We start from the raw sequence: 19,345 nt of genomic DNA, 5'->3' as shown, positions 1-19,345 counted from the left end.
CGCTGTGCCACCCAGGCGCCCCTGTTCTTTTTTAGAACAAGATAACTTGATTTTCAATATCAGAGGTTGAAAGTAACGGCAGGATTTTTCAATTAAAAGGTCTACTGTGTCTCTTCTTTCTAGTGTGAAAGGAAGGCTAAATCAGTCTCAGGGAAATGCTGACATAGGATTAAGATAAATTGTGTCCTGTCTTTAAAAATCCTATAGAATGATCAAACTTTCTAAATCCCAAGGATAGTAGTAGCTTCCTACATAAGAATTAAACTGGCAAACAACTCTTTGTCCTTTGACCTGCATTGTTGGTTTCTATTTTACTTAAATTAGATTTAAAACAACTAAGATAAATCAAGATTTTCTACCCCATTTTACGGGTTAGTGTAAGTAAAACCTAAGTCCAAAATTCAACTCTATTGTATAATAACTCCTCCATGCTAAAGTCTAGTATTTTCATATATGTGCCATGGAAGGGGAAAGAGAGAGAGTAACTTAAAATGAAATGAATTAAGAACTGAATTCAAGACCCCTATCTATGGGAAACAAGCTGAGGGTTGTTAGAGGGGAGGTGCATGGGGGAATGGGGTAACTGGGTGATGGACATTAAAGAGGGCACTTAATGTAATAAGTATTGGGTGTTGTATGCAACTGATGAATTACTAAATTCTACCCCTGAAACTAATAATACAGTATATGTTAACTAAATTGAATTTAAAGTAAAAAATTTTTTTTAAAAGAACTGAATTCAAGTTAAGATTTAATAAATTCTGAGAAAAGGGTATTTAAATATGTATCCATTCAAATATAATTTTAAGTTGCAGAGAAAATTTTAATTCAGTTTGAACTGATCAGAGAGTTCGCAACAACTAGTAACTCATAATGTTAATTACGAGGAAATACAACTTTTTTACCAGGAAAGAGTTCAAACCCATGAAACAAAACTTCAAATGATTCTTACTGAAAAAAATTTAAAGTTGCCTCTGGCATTCAGAGATCTGTTCCATACTGTAACCTGTCTCAGAAGAAGGTTTTCTGAACCCAATAGGTAATCCCCTTCCAAACCAGTTCTATTTCTGTGCTATAGTGAGCCTAGCAGTTTTGGATTTGTTGAGTGAAGCAATTTAAGAATTGCTTCCTGCAGATGGAGATGCATTTTATGGTGAATCATTGGAGCTTTAAAAATAACAAACTGCTGGAAAAGAGGCTTAAAATGGTCCCCCCAAATAGTGAAATCTTATCTAGCCCATCTGATAGAGCAATTGAGGGGAAAGAAACTAATTGAAACTATGGAAACAGCAGGAAAAGTTGACTATATCTCTTTTTTTATCCATTTAATGTAAAAGAAAATTGTCACATCTAACAGAGTGTCAGAAAAGTGTTAACTAGGTATAAATGCTTTTAAAACTGTCCTTTACCTTCCATAAGGTCACTGAACTGAGAATCTTGCCTCCAGCGGAAACACCTTCTAATGAAGGCTGGCCATTGTACATGGTTTTCAAAGAAATAGCGCGGTCCATTTTAACATCATGTCAACCAATTCCAAGAAGAGATTTAGTCTTTTCCTGTGCAAAGAAGTTGAAAACTTAAACTTTTAATTGAAAAAGCCTGAAGCTACTTTCAACCTCTTGTATTTAAAACTCAAATTATCCCTTTCGGGATTAAAGAAAAAAGAGAGAAGACCACATATCAAAGGTAGCAAAGCAGTGATTTATTATCAGTAGTTCTTTTTTTAGGAAAGCTGTTTTCAGTTCTCTGAGCTTTGTACCTCAATTGTATCAATTTAACAGAAAATATTCTTCTAAGATCGCGCTCTAAATATGTGCAAATTTGAACTCTAATAGAATAAGTTTCCAAATAGTGCAACAGTTAAGATGAAATAATTGCCTTTCTACTTCAGAATTAGTTTTAGGTGGGAATTCTTTATATTTAATTAATACATTCAGCATAACAATAGACTGAGGGGAAACATTATGACCCCAAACAGAGACCCCAGTTTGTTTGGGATAGCCCCTGTTTACTCCTGTTGCCCTGACAACCTGTCCAGTTTAGTACTCATCAGAGATGTTTCATTTTATAAGGATTTATCATCATCACCTTCAGCAGCAGCAGCACCATCATGAACAGTTTTTTTTTTAATTTTTTATTATGTTATGTTAGTCACCATACAGTACATCATTAGTTTTTGATGCAGTGTTCCATGATTCATTGTTTGCGTATAACACCCAGTGCTCCATGCAGTATGTGCCCTCCTTAATACCCATCACCAGCCTATCCCCATCCCGCACTCCCCTTCCCTCTGAAGCCCTCCGTTTGTTTCCCAGAGTCCATAGTCTCTCGTGGTTCATTCCCCCTTCTGTTTACCCCCCCTTCATTCTTCCCTTCCTTCTTCTACCGATCTCCCTGCATCATGAGCAGTTTTGCATGAAAATGAGTTGGGGTGCTTTCTGTCCAATGAGCTCTCTCTCCTAGGCTTAGCATCTCAACTATGCCCAGGAAGCTAACCAAATTGTCCTCAAGAAGAACAGCTATGTCATGATGGTAATTGTATTTATAAAAGAATATTTTTTTAAAAAGAATATTCATTTAAGCTTAAAAAGAACTTTGCCATACCATGTTTCCACACACATGGGCATCTTTCCATTTACTGATAACAAAAGTATAATGGATAAATACTTTTAGTGCAACCTTTCTGATTTTATTGATACAGTAAGTAGCTGGTCCAGCTCTTTAAATTCTTTAGGTATTTGAGTCAAAGTTTATTTTCCTTCAGGTGCCTCTCCCCCCAACCCCAACTAGCATAATAATCCATAGGTTCTCTTAATTATGATCAAAACCAAATTATTTTTTACAATCATAACTTATTTTGACACTACCTAACATATTCACTAGGATATCCATGGATGCTTCAAATATATGTATAAAATTAGCTCATTGTATTCTCTCTTCTACTTTCCAAATCTGTATTCTTCAGTTCTAAGAATGGCATAAAAATCCATTCAGTTATCCAAACCAGAAACCAACCATCAAGTTAAATACATATTTTTCCTCTAAACATCTATAAAATCATTTTTCTCCATGTCTGCTTCCATTGAGCTTATCTACACTTCTGCTTGGATTTCATTGATAACCTCCTCCCAACTGGCTTCTGTATATGATTTAGGGTCCAGACAGTAGACAGAAGCCACATAGTAATTCAGGAATATTTAATAGGAAGAACTATTAACTAGTAACAGAGGATTAACTCCTAAATGGCAAAGAGTACATTAGGAGTTTAGGTATAGTGAATGTAGGGAACAATCCTTACCTTTAGGGCTGGGGAAGAATACTCAAAGAAAGAAAAAATTTGGAAGACACACACACAGATTGTATTTAGACTACTTTGGAGAGCATGTGGTCACTGGATACAGAAAAGTTCACTGAGATGCCACAGGCCAGGATTGGGAAAGAGGAAGCCATCCACTGAGGGGCTGAAGAAACTTGCTAGGCAGTGACCTGCTGGGGTATCACTGAAACTCGTGGGGAACTTCATGGGGAAGCCATCCCCCGGGATGCTAGGGACCTCACTGAGAAACCACCCACAGGGCTGCTGCTAAGCTTACTAGAAATTTGCCCACTGGTGGGCCTGTGAAACACTATTACAAGCCACCCACTAGAGAGCCAGCAGAACTTTCTGGAAAGCCCCTCTTGGGGCTACTACTGAAGTTTGCTGAGAATCCGCCCACTGGGACACCTGAGTCTCACAGGGAACCCAGCTGGAACATAGTCTTAGTGGGAATTCATCTGAGGAAATGCTGCTGAAACTCGCTGGGGGCGAGCACCACTGGGTTTCTTACATATGACCCCAACAGGAGTAAGAAGAGAGGAAAGGGCATCCCTTCTTTTCTCAGTGTCCCTCCAGTACATTTTCCACCCCGTAGCCTCAGAATGATCATTCTAAAACACACTATGATTATTTCTCTGCCTAAAACCCTTCAATAGGGTAAAAAGAAAGAAGGAAGGAGAAACAAGAAGAGATGATGTGGGAAGTTAAGGGTTGATGTTGATGACTGCAATTCTATCTGTAGAGTATGAAGTGAAGTCATCTCACACGAATGTGGGACACGGGGCTTAGAGCTTGGGAAAGATCTGAACAACCAATTTTGTAGGAGGAAAGGAGTCAAGGCCAAAATTAATGCAAACCTTTTGCCAAATGAATTCGGAATATTACCTGGACTAACTCAAAAGTGTAGGATATGCTATAGGGAGGAAGCTGCATGACTTGAAGGTCTGAATTGGGTTTGGGACTGAGGAAATAATCTCTTACGTGATGGGTAAATGTTGAGTGGCAAATTTTATATTGTTCCCTATAATTGTTTTTTTTTTTAAGATTTTTATTTGAGAGAGAGAGGGAGAGAGAGAGGGAGAATGAGTAGAGGGAGGGGCAGAGGGAGAAGCAGACTCCCTGCAGAGCAGGAAGCCTGATGCAGAACTCGATCCCAGGACCCCAGGATCATGACCTGAGCCGAAGGCAGAGGCTTAACCGACTGAGTCACCCAGGCGCCCTATTCCCTGTAATTGTATAGCAAACCTTGTATCTGGACCTCAGAACCATAAGCTAAATATACCACATGGTTCAAGAGGTAGGCATTAAACGTCTTGTAGTCAGTAATCTCCGATCTATATTGCTGAGGACATTGACCCTGTATAAGGAGGTTTGGGACAGTTCTATATGTCCCCCCTTTCCCTGTAGTTTGAGAGCAAGTCTGATGCGTCAGCATATTTAGAGGCAAGAAGTCCTCTAAATGTCTTGCTTTTTCCCCATGCGAAATTAGAGCATAAACACTTGATGAAAGTGAGAAATTGGGATAAATTAAATTTCTTGTTGCAAATTCAACATAGGAATATAGCAATGTTCATAACGAATGTTCCGGTGTTTATAAATGTGTATCTTTCTAGGGAGTTATTTACTATTCCTTGTGTGTGTGAGGAATAAATCCCTCCCCCCAGCAATTTTGTAAATATTTATTAATATCAGAAAAGAACAATCATCAAGGCTGCATGCACTGTTTTCACCTCCCTGGCAACAGTTGAATTCACCATGGAAACAGCTGAGTAGAAATTGTGTGTATGTGAACATTAGTGAGGTCAAGGGAATGGGTGAAACAGCACTTTGTTGGCTTAACTATTTTAAGAGAATTTTTGTTTCTTTTTAGTAGGAGTTAAAATAGCATTTTAAAAGCTTATACCAACTCTTCCAGCCTTAAATAGCCTCCAAATAGTCACATTATCTTCACAGGAAATTATCTGAGAACTCCAGAGCTTCATAAGCACTGCACTTACTGATTCTGTTATATTAAATCCTGCCCAAATTGCCTTTCCAGTGCGGGGGACTGGAGACTGGCTAATTTCGCAATGAACACAGAGTAAGAAAATCTATTATGAAATTGTTGCTTGGTCACGAAGTCTAACCTTAAAACCATGAGGATTTTTTTTTTAATTGGGGAAGGTAATTTTAGACATGTGAAATGAGACAATCATTCAACAATTATTAATGCATTCTTTCATTTTCTCACCCCTTGGTACCTTCTTCCTCATGCTTTTTTCCCCAACCCTCTTCACTTTGTACCAGACTCCTTTGTGTTTGCTCTTATCCCACCATTAACTGATTCGGATTCAATTGATCACATGTCTCATCTTGGCCTACCTCCTTTCCCTGTCATACAAGAGCAGCTGATCCCTGCCGGCATCTCATGCATCTCTCATTTGTGTTATTTAGATTATGGCCACTTGTACCATGTTAGCTCCCTGTTTGGGGTTTGATATTTTCTGAGGCCCCTCTCTTAGCAGCAAAGCTTTATTTCCATTTCATTAGAACTAGTGGGTCCCATGGCAAAAGGAATGAAAAAGATAGCTCTTAATGGGAAGGAAATCTCTGACCATCCTTCTCTACCAAGGAAGAACTTTTTATAAAGTGAACCATGGCTTTAAGAGAGAGCAGGAGGGAGGGAGGGGGAAAGAGAGAGAGATTATAACATAAATTCAACCTTCCTTCACAAAATAGGCACGGATTGAATTGGACAGATTCTAGAACAAGAAGAGACAAAAATATTTTATGTTGTTGTGAATTATCCCTATTTTGTATATTATCTCTTCACATGTAATTCTCTAACTTTTATTACTGTTCGTATCCTTTTTTATCTTCTTTGTTTCTACCTTTAATAAAATGTTTTCACATAAAGAAGAAAGCTCCTTGAAGCCAAAGGACATTTCCCCTGAGCTCTCCCTTCATGGATATATTACATAGACTATGTTTTCTTAAGTTCATTTCCTAGGCCACCTTAAGATAATTTTCGTTTTTGCATTTTTTTTCTAATATTTTCACGTTTGGCGACTTTCAAAAAGAAAAAATGAAAAACGTCCAAGATGATGGTGTGTCTTACGGCAAGAAAGAACATCCTTTTAGGCAGCTCTGTCTTAGAGACAAACGACCTGTGGGTGCTGTGACAGTCGCGTCTCCACGCACAGCTGACAACTCACTGGAAAGGAGTTCAAAAACTGTAAGGAAGACTAGCGGGGGGTTGGGGAGTTGGTGGGTATTGCTCTGTAATCGGCCGACTCTTACTGTGGTGGTGTGAAATTCATGAAAAAGGAATGGAAGTTCCACTTGAACCACAGCTACTTGGGATCTTATTTACATTCTTAAGCCAGTGCTGTGGGGCTATAAATAGAAGAGCCTATACATAGAGATGGGTTATTTCTGCCAATAGTAATTTTATTTTTTAGAAGTATCTAGAGACATTATTCATAAGGACTCATTTCTGCTCACTTTCCTGCCGAGACTCTCCCTCTCTTGACACCATGGGTGGTCAACTTTGAAATCCGCTAATGATCCATTAGCTACAAAGAGTGCAGCAAGAGTTATTTATTTTTTTATGTTAATACATGCAGGAGTCCTTTTAGTTCTAGAAAATTTTCAGGCATCTGGCTGTTATGTAAACAGGGGCATCCTTTTCAAGCCGGCATCTTTGATTTTTTTATTCAGCTAAATTTTCTAAAGGTAATTTTTAATAGCCGTAGAAACTTAATGACAGTCATTTGATATGCTAACCATATTGTGACTTGTAATTGAATATGCCATAATGGTTACAGTACCAAAATATATAGATGTTTGCATACACTTATATAAGTAGTATTTTTTCTAACTAAGCTTTAAAATGACTGACTGAGGGGCGCCTGGGTGGCACAGCGGTTAAGCGTCTGCCTTTGGCTCAGGGCGTGATCCCGGCATTATGGGATTGAGCCCCACATCAGGCTCCTCCGCTAAGAGCCTTCTTCCTCTCCCACTCCCCCTGCTTGTGTTCCCTCTCTCGCTGGCTGTCTCTCTCTGTCTAATAAATAAAATAAATAAATCTTTTAAAAAATAAAATAAAATAAAATAATAAAATGACTGACTGAATGTTTTCTTACTTTATGTGGTTAAGTGTAAGATACATGCAGTAGACCATATATGGCCCTATAAAATAAAAACCCTCTAATCTTTGTACCTTGATGGATAAATATTGTTTTCAGATATACATTAGTCAAAAGCTGAAATGTAGCCCAAAAAGAGAAAATTATAATGCCCTGGCATCCTGCTAGACACAATAGTAACTAATGCCCAACGAGCTTTTATTCTGGGAAAGAAAATTTGTCTCAAGGGAGCTGGCTTTCGCACAAAGTAGGCTGTGCAAGAGGGTCACATGATGACATTTTTAAAACACAGAATCTTGGGCCTCACCTTCCAGCTCCTAAATCAAAATCTCAGAAGGCAAGGGCAGCACAGGAATCTGCATTTTAAAAGCCACGTGGATAAAAGCCCCTGGTAACATTCTGTGGTGCCAGGCCTCAGAGCAGCTTTTAGAAGTTACTGGCATTTGAATCCACGTATCACACAGCTAAGGTCTTAAAATCCTTGCTACTGCCCAAATTCCCTTTTCACATACCTAGGCTGTGTCTTACAAAGATTAGTTCATGTCTTCCCAAACAAGAGCAGAAGGAAGTCATTGATTCCATAGCACATGGCTCTGTCCCTGACATAGGTGCACAGCCAACACTGGTTGACAGCAATTGGCAGTAAATATGGTATTATGGTTTACAGGTAAGAACTTCACCGATACCTGGATTCTTTCCCAGACGTATTTTTAATTCAGAAAAGTGCCCTGACTTCCTTAGAGGAAGATTTGCAAAACAGTTTTCTATATTGTTCCGAGGTCTGTGAAGGATAAGATTTTTACAACTTTTTCAAATTAAAAAAGTGGACTGCATGTAAATATATTCTCCCATAACTAATTAAACAGTGTCCAATACATTCACAGTGATGTTACAACATTGAAAGAAAATTGGGTCAAGGAAGGTGACATCGTTTTAATCATTGTTTCCAAACATGGACTGTGACCAAGGTCCTTCAGCCTCGGGGCTCTTACTTTCCTGGACAACACTGCCATTTACTTCCGGGTGTGGAGAGGCGTCATTTGAATTAAGGGACAGCAAACACAGCCGACTTGAAGAAGTTGGGATTTAGTAATGCGATCTTTAGCAAGATCCGAATAGGAGAAACCTTTAGGTCCGAGTAGTACAACTGGTAGCAAAAATAGATTTTATGAAAACTACCAGTGAAATATCTGGCACTCCAGGAAATATTTTGGAACTCGAAGGTGCAATTGAAGTGAAATATATAGAGGCATCATCATCTGGCAAAATTTTAGTTGGTTGATGCACTGTTTCTAATGGAATATCAAGATGGGCAAGACGGCTCTGGGCTCTTGCTCCTGGTCAGCCAGATGAGGTGCTCTTCCCCTTTCATGCAGCATTTTCTATAGAATTTCCATGTCTCTCTCTCTGCTCTAGCTGCCTGCTGACGTACAGATGTATGCGGTTAGTCATCTCCACATGAATTTTTAACAACCAACTTCTTCCAACACCTGATGAAAGCAAAAAGGAAATGAGGCTTGATTGATCAATAGGACATGATTAAAATTAGTGCTTTCCTCAGTTTGTAACAGAAAAGCATCTTTCCTGCATTTCAAATCTGGTTAGGTCTACATGATTCAAGCACTTCAATCAATCAATATTTAGATTCGTTTGACTTTCATATATGTGGCATTCTCCTTTACTATAAAAAGATGAATTTGGTCCTTCCAGAATGCCGCATTCAAGACTCGTATTCTCCAGGACTTTATCCCAGAATACAGATGCTTAATACTGAGCTTTCAATTCCAAGTTAAGTGAGTGGAGGTGAAATTACATGGGATTTATCCATGGCCCCAAACATTAAGTTCCTACCTAACACTTTAAGTCACACCAGAAGGTATCTCTCTGTCCCTGCCCGATAGTCTGGCTATGTTTTTGCCACTATTCTCAGGCAAGAAGGAGCAGCGTTGGCTCAAGGGTCCTCAAAATTCTGGTTTGTAATCCCCAAACCAAAAGAATTTGTTTAGGGTGCTTTATAACCATCTTGGTGATATTGATCCTAAATTTTTTTTCCATCTCTGAAAACCTGTGAGATTCTCTGTCTACTAAGTGTAGACCACTATGCAAGTTGCTGTGGAAGTTACAAAAATGAGTAAATTACTGGTCACTCACTTTCAGCACCTTATGTGTCAACAAAATCTGAGGGTCTCAAAGCCTCACCCACCAAAGCTAGATTTACCTGCTATCTGATACATAAATTCTCTCAAGAGTGCTTCTTCCCATTAACACAGAGAATTAATAGGAAAGTATGGACATTTTTGGAAAGGGAACTGCTTCAGATTTCAAAATTGGGTATTCATTAGTATGATACTTTCCTGCAAGTAAATTTATTTTGGACTAAGGGGGTTAAAAAGGGAAAGAGGATATGAAGAGACCAGAAAGATGAGAAGGACAAGAGGAAAATTCCCTGGTATGGGCAAGATCTGCAAGTAGATTGGGAGGCTGAGTCATGAAACAAAAGATGCTGGCATACTAATCTGGGAGACGGTCCTGGCACCTATCCTTAAGCATTAACAGTCATGTTTAGAAGATAAGATGTAAGCAGAGGGAAAAAACTCTAAAGATTCATACATGGCAAGGTGTGTGGGCTAAAGCAATAAAGGGGAAAAAAGGGAAGGGAAGGGCATTAATATTAAATAGAATTCATTTAACTGCCAAGTGACAAAACCCCCATTCGGACTGGCTTGAAGACCAAAAAGGGGTTAAGATCCACTGGTCCATGTAACTGCAGAGTAATGGTTGGATCTAGTACCCAGATAACATCATCAACTATCTATCTATCTGCCCCAGTCCCTTCCATTTGCACCACGAGGCATCGATCATCTGTTCTCTGCCAGGCTCTCCCCTCTGAGTGGGCAAACCCACCAGCAGCTACCAGGTCATGGGGTGCCAAGAATGGTGGAGGAGTGAGTCTGCAAAGACAAGCTAGGGCTACCTTTACTTTAAAAGGGGGGAAATAGATGCAGGGAAGGCAGAAACACCAGATTCCCAGTCACGTTCCCCTCTGGAGAAGGCTTGCCTTCAGGTGAGCATACTTTCCGCTCTGCCCTCACAGACACTCTCAGCCTGGGGCCACCCACCCGTATTTGAAGTGGGGGGGCGGTACTGAGTCATTACAGCTCCCCACGGTGCTTTTCTTTCTGAATTACCTCAGGGGTGGCTCTTGGAGGACTTTGTCCTCAGTGGAAGAAGCTTATCCCCAGCTTGAATCTCTCCTCTGAGTGTTGCACCTGAGATGTTTGCTTCTCAGAGACATTTGAAGCACTTTACTGAGGCAGTGCCACACATATTTAATGGGCCCTAAAAAGGCACCTAGTGTGAAATAAAAGGTGAGATAAATCAAAAATAAAAATAGATGGCTTAAAATAGAATTCATGGCTGCAGGCAAACTATAAAGCTGCCGGTCTGCTTTCAAGGTGAAGTACACAGCCAGAAATACTTCAAAGTTGAAAAACACAGAAAGAGAAAGGGAGAAGACAAGCTGCAAGTTTTCATTTTATTTGTGCGTGTATGTGTGCCTGTGTGTAAAAGATCAATTGTTTTCTCATGGGTTTTATCATTCCTTTTCCCTTCTCAGCGATCATGGAAACTGGTTTTGTGAGTGTCTGAGGCCGTACGCAGGCAAGACGTGCCAGTTTGCAACCTGTGAAAACAGCCCGTGTGGGAACGGTGCCACACTGTGTGCCGAAATCCAGGACAGATACCGTCTGCCTCTGCCCGTGTGGGGGGTCTGGACTCCTCTGCCCGGATGGTAAGATCATGTGATTAATAAGCGTGGTGCACGGGCAAAAGGGGGTGAGGAGTAGAGAAGTCACTCAGAGGAATCAAGGACAGCACCTGACTGATCAAATATGTCTAATCCTTTCTTGGTTCTTTTCAAGTCAATGGAGACAAGACCTACTGATGAGACTGAGCACTGAGCAGGTATTTCTCACAGCCGTCATGTAATTACAAAGGAGGTAATGAGTTTACCCTGAGGTTAGACTATAGAAAATCTCTGTATTATAAAATCTCAAAGTCATTCTAATGCTCAGAGAGTAACAAGGAAAATCAGATGCAATACATAAAATCAAAATATTTTATCTCATTTTGGCAAACTGAGGATACAATATTAACATATCTATGTATTGTAAACCAGTTTCTTTTTTGTTTAAAGATAACAAACCTATGACACGATTATTATACAGCTAGAAACAAAATCACAAATAATATCCATATACGTCTCCTTAGGAAAATCTAGTATGCAGAAATCCTAAATTACAAAAAGGTACAAGACGCTGTAATAGAAGATAGTTTAAGAAGCAACGTGGCCTAAGAAGGTAATGTTAGCTTTGATATACAGAAATAAATATGTTTATAAATATTTCCAGAAACAATTTAAAGTATTTGGTATTAACATTTTATCGACTCAGGGCTGGACGGACTTGTTTCATTTTTATTTTCACCATAAAAATTTTTTAAATTGTTTTTAAAGATTTATTTATTAATTTGAAGGAGGGGAAGGGGCAGAGGGAGAGGAAGAGAGGGAATCTCAAGCAGACTCCCTGCTGAGCATTGAGGCCATCTAGGGGCTCTGTCTCGCAGCCCTGGGACCATGATCTGAGCCGAAATCAAGAGTCAGATGCTCAATCAACTGAGCTACTCAGGTGTCCCTCACCATAAAAATTTTAAAAAACAGTTTACGGGGTGCCTGGGTGGTTCTGTTGTTAAGCGTCTGCCTTCAGCTCAGGGCGTGAACCCAGGGTCCTGGGATCAAGCCCCGCATCGGGCTCCCTGCTCCACCGGGAGCCTGCTTCTCCCTCTCCCACTCCCCGTGCTTGTGTTCCCTCTCTTGCTGGCTGTCTCTCTCTCTGTCGAATAAATAAATAAAATCTTAAAAAAAAACAAACAAAAAAAAATTTACCCCTTTGGTGTTAGTGGTGTTTGTTACCAAATTCTAGAATAAGGTTATCAAAGTGAGCACAGGTCACTAGGCCCCAGGTGCAAAATCAAACAACCACATCTAACCTGTGCTGACTCATCAAAAAGCTGGAGCACCACCCCCTGACATAACAGGTATGAAAATTGAAACTAGAATAAAGAAGAATTTGTGACTAAAAGGTATTGAAATTTTTGGTTTATATAGCTTTAAGGAAATTGAGACAATGGATTTATGTGTAGTTTGGGAGGGGAAGTTAAGAGTACTGTGTGTTTCATTCTTTGTGGGGCGGGGTTATAGTAGAAGTTAGCCTAGTCACTTTTCTAATAAGAAAAGGCATCGTACACAAGATGAGATTGAAGTTTTGTCCTTTCCGATAAAAACAGAACCATTCGTTCTGTCGAGGTAAAAGCTATTGAAAAATGCAGTTGGTCACAAAAAAAAATGATTACTAAAGGGTGAATCATCAGCTTTGCTTCCTAGTTGAAAATCAGACTGATCACATGAAGTAAGAAATAAAGATTTTTTTTTTAAGTAGTCTCTGCAATCAGCATGGAGCCCAATGAGGGGCTTGAACTCACAACATTGAGATCAAGACCCAAGCTGAGATCAAGAGTTCAGACGCTTACCTGACTGAGCCACCCAGGCACCCCAAGAAATGGAGATTTATAAGAACATCTTCACATTTACAAAAAAAAAAAATGTTTACTCCCATCTCATGGTCTTATCAGGCCTCCAGAGATGCAGAGATTTATAGATTATTGAGACAGGAAATGTTAAACAAAATTTATTAGGTTCTTCGTTTCATTGTAGGTAAGAAAAAATTCCTACATGCACCCATCCAGAGGAATTTCTCAAAATAATTAACCCTTCCATTAATATATTCCATGAAAGTGCCAAAACAATTTGAGATTCCTACCCTCATAGAGCTTACCTTCTAACTGAGAAGATCAAAAGGAAATAAAAATGGCTCAAAACACAGTATAAAGTTTAGGAAAAGAATTATAAAGGAAATAAATAAGGAGCGTAGGAAGTAACTAGGGTGACAGGTGCTCATGACAAGAATGACTCTAGGAGAATAGAGATTTGTGCTAAAGCCTAAAGAATAAGAAATATGACATATGAAACCAAGAAAACAACTATTCAAGCAGAAGTTTCAGAAAAATGAAAGACTGATAAAAGGGGGAAGCTGGGCTTTTTGAAGAATAAAATGTGCTGCTCCAGCAGAGCATAAGGGAGCAAGGGAGAAAACCGTATCTGACATGAGCAGGGCCTACATCGTAAGGGTTCTTAGGCACATGGGAAGGTTTTAGACTTATTTCTCAGTGCATTAAGAAACCATTGGAAAGTTTTAAAGAGGCAAGGGGTGTGTATGTCCTTGCTTAAACCATTCTGACTGCAGTAATCGATTTTAGAAGGCTTTTGTCAGTGACCCTGACAAAAGATAATTTTGCCTAAAACCAGGGAGATGGCAGTGGAGATGGAAATAAGTGGATAAACTTGAGATCTGTTCTGGAGATGGAATTGACAGAACTTTCTGGGTTGTATGTGAAAAGAGCTGAATCAAGAACATCCAGATTTCTTTATTTGTTTGCTCTATGGGTAGATTGTGGTGCCATGAGGAGGATTAAGAGCATGACAGGGTTTTTATAGGGCATTATTGGGAGGTAAACAAGAATTTTATTGTGTACAGGTGAAGGGAGATATGCCTGGTAGGTATCCAAATGGAGAAGATATGTAGGCAAAGGGGTACATAATGCTCAAACTCATGGGAGAGGTCGTGATTAAAGATACAATTTAGAGAGTCATCAAGGTAGGGGTGGTGGTTCTTCTCCAAAGAACCGGAGATTGTCTAAGGAGAAAGTGTAGACAAAGAGGAGAAGAAGGCTAAGGACCAGGATTCCACTATTCAGGGATCTGCTAAAGGAGAGAATGCCATGTGAAATGCCAATACCATCCCCAGACCAACACCCCCCCACACACACATTTCAGGCCATAAATAGTGCTCCTCTGGTGATGTTGCATTGTCTTAGCCTAGATCTCCCATCAAAGCAGAAGCTGGTGAAAGAATTGCATTGAAGCAGTTCATTTTGGAAACGATCTCAAGAAACGGACGTGTAGTGAAGCCTCGGATGGAGCAAGACAGGAAAGGGGAGAAAGTCAATACGAAAGGTGTCTTATGGGGTTGAAGCGTGGATAACTGTACTTGATTCTACTGAGACCTTATGAGGAACCGTGTCAAATGACAACATTGTCTGATGTTATGAGGAAATGTATAGAACGGTTCTGGGAATTGCCTGTCCAAGGGACAAAGGAGAGAAGCATTTAACCATTGACTCATGGTTCGTTTTGATTGAGGGTTGCCCTGTGGAACCTTAACTTTCCCACACTCCTACATTGCCCTACAAAACTAGCAAAAGTGAAAGCTTTTGCGGGCATCCCAGGCAACCAAAAGCAGCAGAGAAGCTGGAAGGAGAGGAAGGAGATCTTAACATATCAACATTCCTTAGCAATCACAAAAATGCCCACTCCCTTCAGCAGCGTCCAGCAAGCATCAAGGCTTTCTTTACTCCCCCAGTCTGGTGTGAGGTAGGGCCCTATATCATTTCTTGGACCATTCACTGTCACCAGTCTGGCCTCCAGGAGATTCTCCAGAACATATTGAGCATATATCTATTCATTAGAGAAAAGCATAGAGCAAACCGATAAGCATAGTCGTTGCCCAATTGCAACTACACGTGAGAAAAGGCACAGAATAATATCTCAAACTCCCTTTTTTATCTTTGCCTCTTTGTTAATACCAGAGGATGGAAAATCAACTAGTTTTATCAGCAGTTGTATTTGCTACATAGCACTTATCTTTCAGATCACAGCCATATCTACCATACTAATGTATTCTCTGGGGGATAATAGGAAATAGACTTATGACGTTTCCTACCTTGTTGATGTTTCCACTGGGGAATTCATCCCGGGGCAATCATGGCAGTGATGACAGGAGCCAAAATAAACAAACACTGCAAATGGAAAATTTGCAGCTGCGCCCTTCATAAAGTGCTTTACTTTCCACATTTGTGCTCGTCAGTCACACTTCCTGTTGCCTCCTATGCAGGCATAAGCTCTTCGTGTTTTCTTAACCACATCATTTTAAAGACAAAGGGGGGACGCTTTATCTTGTCTCTTGCCAGCTGTGTCCTTTCTAAAAATATGTCTTAATTTACCTTATCCTCCCAGCCTGCGCCTGTCAATGGAACAGAGCTTTTGAAGAAAGTAGTGAAACATGCAGACTGAGACCTAGAATCAGCGTGCTTGGGTTAAAATCCCCACTCCCCACACTGAGGAGCCTGCGGAGTGACCTTGGGCAAGTCACTTGGTCTCTCTGTGCTGCAACTTCAAAGAGTCTAATAATAGAAAGTAACTTACAGAGTTCATGAGAATTAAATGAGATGACTCGTGTAAATTGCTTAACACGTCACTGGACACATAGACAATGCTTTTGTTTTTTTAAGAGCTTGACAAGCCAGGATTCTGACCCACAGGGAGAACTGCCACATCTCGTCGTTGTGGGAAAGAAGGCTGGATCTCCATCCTAGCTAGAAAGAAAACTCTCTAGGATGTCAAAGGAAATCAAAATTAATTTCCTTTTAAGAATTTTTCTAACTTGGTGACACTCTGCAGTGATTAGAGACAAGCCAGGGTATTACAAAGTCAGGTAGGAAAGCAGCGCTCCAGGGATACAGATAATCACCAGGCTATTTGAGGACATGATACGTCTATAAAGCAGCTTAATGTCAGGCTGGCATTTTGTAATGGCATATTTCAAGTACATGTAATTTTCTGTCATGTAAGCTCGTAACTCTTTTGATAGCATCCACTCTGATATGATCCAGCTTTTTCTCTCCGACTCAACAGCTGTTTGATTACCCTGCTGTTCAACCCATCTCAATATCCTTCATTTCCCTCCATGTTTTAATTCTCTTATTTTCCAGCTCCTGGTTACAAAGAAATGTTAAAATATCAGGCCTGATCCCAAAGGGGAGCAAGGAGACAGGCACGTTTGTGGCCACACAAGAAAGCACTCAGGAAAGTGTGATTCCTCTTGCCCTGGGTCGAAGGCAACCTTTGAGTGTCCTGCATTTTTTTCTTCCTTAAGAACTGAGGGAATTGCCTCTCCTTTTGCTCAGTGGGAAAGTTCACACTTCCTGCCTTTCACCTTTTTTTTTCTATTTCAGCATCTGTAAAGAAAAAAAGTTAGATTGGCACATCTAAAAAAGCAGCACTTAAAATAAATATATGTATTACTGTACACTGAAATGTTCTTGAAAAACAGCTTTGATGGACTCCTGCAATCGAACCCACTGCATTGAATTAACACCTTTTTTCCCATTTGTGCAAGTGGCAGTCCCCGCAGAGCAAAGTTACAGTTATTGTTCCAATAATCATTGCCGGTACTTTGTGTTCATAAGCAAATGAGCCTCTGTGTGTGTGTGTGTGTGTGTGTGTGTGTGTGCGTGTGCGCACGCTGGGAAAGATTTTCTGGTCCAAGTCTTTCCTTAGGTGTCTATAGTTACTTCTGTCATCTTTCTCTAATGGCATTATGCTTCCTACCAATGAGAGGTGTTGGATTTAGTTATATATATGCACACACACGCACGCACACACACTCACACACACCACACACACACACCTATTAAAAACAAGATAGTAAGGTATTTGTCTTGAGGAATTATATTAGTCCTGTCAGAGTTTGCCAGTTGCTTGACCAATATATTCTCTCCTTTTTATTTATACATCCCTGAGTGTACTGGGAGCAGTAATGTGCCCAGCTAAAATGTCCCAGCCTCCCTTAAAACAGTGCAGCCGTGGGACTCAATTATGACAAGTGGATATAAGCAGAAGTGTTAGAGAATTGTACTGGCCTCCAGGAAAACTCCTGAAGAGTGGCATGACCCCCACCCTTTCTTCTTTTTTAGTTTCACTGTAAGCCTAGAATGTGTACTGGATGACTCGAATTCCAGAAGTCATCTTGGATCATAAAGCAACCTTGAGAATGGAAGATGCATGCTAAGATGGTGAAGCAAAAAGATGGAAAAGCTTAATTAAGTCCCCGATAACTCTAGAAACACCGTACCATTCAGGGATTGCCCAACATCACCCTTTTTATTAATGAGGGAGAAATAACCTGTTTTGCTTAAACCTCTGTCATTTTGTTATACGTTATCTCTTATATATGGCAAAACCTAATATTTACCGATACAGTCAGTACCAAGGTCCTGAACTTTATATCCTGATATGCTTTCTCAAATATTCCTGATTTGACTCATAAGCCCTTAGATTCCATCTCAAAGAGAGAAGAAAATACAGGATTTCTTGTATCTTATTTCTCTTCTTTCAGCCTAAAAGATTTAATAAATTAGAACTTTATAAAATATATTTTGCAAACCAATAAAAGTGTGGTATGAACATTATTCCGATATTGTAAAAAAAAATCAAAGTAAGCAACAAAATGAAAAAGATATTTTTGCAAATTAGAAAAATAATAAGCAAATTTTAGATCTTACTTATAAAACGTTACCTCTTATTTTAAAAGTATCCCCATGAGCCAATTTCTAATAATTACACTAAATGAAAAATCAAATTAGTTTGTAGATTTTCACATCTCAATTCCTAGGAAGGCATGCAGCTATTATTGTCTACTTTTAAACAGAGAACAAAGAATATTCACTATCAAACTCTTACTGTTTGCCTCTGGAACACTGTCAGTAGGACACTAAACTGTAAAGGCCAAATGTTCCTTTTGTTCATTCCAGCACTCTGTCATTGTTTAGCAACCTCACAGAATTTTCCCTCCCCACACAAGCATTTCTTCCTTATTAAAAATGTCTTTAAAATGGATAGACTATGCACAGGAGTAGAATTGTCTCTCCTGAATATATTTATGGCAGGTTGATTTTGCAGACATTTGTGGAAATGTAAACCTCTGCAGTTTATCCATAGCTCACCAGAGAATTGAACTTTGCAGGTCTGTCAGTCCGGCCCTCCCACAAAGAGTCCATTTTTTGGTATCAAATGAATACTGTCAGATCCTACCACACCTAGCAGGTTATGCTTGGTCAGTTTAAGAGCTGTGCTAATGTGATGCACCTGCCAGTTACCAAGCAATGGAAAACACAAACACAGTTGTTGTACAGTAAAAAATTCTTCACAGAAGTGGAAAATTGATTAGAGTCTGGGTAAATGTATGCCACATGAAAGACTATAAAGTCAACATTTTATGAACAGGCAGTGGAATTTATTGATTGCTAGGAATGAAATAAACAGGGATGGAGATGCCTGTGTGTGATGTAAATTGCCTACCATTCCATACAATGATTAGGAGTTATTCAGTTCAAGGGGTTTTTTGTTTATTTCCACTGACATGCTCAAGTTGTCCTTTCTATTTTTGTCATTCCATGACTTTGTGCTTGAAAATGGCTTCCTATGCCTCACCCACCCTCTGGCAGTTCATTCATACTATTTTGTATTTTTCTTTTAAATGTTGGCCATTTATCACATCAGTCCTTCCCTCAGACAGTCAGTTCTGTGAAGGTAGCTGTCACATCCGCCTTGGCCATCACCATATCTGTGGGGCAGCCAATGTTGCTTGACACATGGGAGGCTCTCGTGTTTTGGCTGAATTGAAAATGATCTCAGAGTTCTTCAGAATCTTCACCTAAGCTGCTACCCTGAGCCTACTACTATGACTATGACTGTTAGGGGCTAGTCAGCAAGTATTTGTCAAATTGAAAAAGTAAACTAATAAAACAGTCAATGAGTGAATAATCTATCCAATCTGGAACATTTCCAAAAGTGTGTTTCACAGCACACTAGTGCCGTAAAAAAGAGTGCGTTGAGATGAACTCACATCTACTGAGCGCTCACTATATGCCAGACCCTCAGCTAAGTACT

At 39.7% G+C, this 19,345-nt stretch overlaps 1 protein-coding gene across 1 annotated transcript in view; it reads left to right on the top strand.

Moving 5' to 3' along the window:
- Window positions 1-19,345, top strand: part of EYS (eyes shut homolog) — a 1,484,071-nt gene that overhangs the window by 1,361,291 nt on the left and 103,435 nt on the right. Inside the window, 2 exon segments of the mRNA XM_034648271.1 lie at window positions 11,060-11,159; window positions 11,161-11,233. Coding sequence (XP_034504162.1) covers window positions 11,060-11,159; window positions 11,161-11,233 — 173 coding nt within the window.

This window comes from Ailuropoda melanoleuca, chromosome 19 (assembly GCF_002007445.2).
Source record: "Ailuropoda melanoleuca isolate Jingjing chromosome 19, ASM200744v2, whole genome shotgun sequence".
In the NCBI taxonomy this organism is placed as follows: Eukaryota; Metazoa; Chordata; class Mammalia; order Carnivora; family Ursidae; genus Ailuropoda; species Ailuropoda melanoleuca.
Note: the sequence above shows the minus strand (reverse complement) of the source record. Positions and strands in the feature narration are given on the sequence as shown.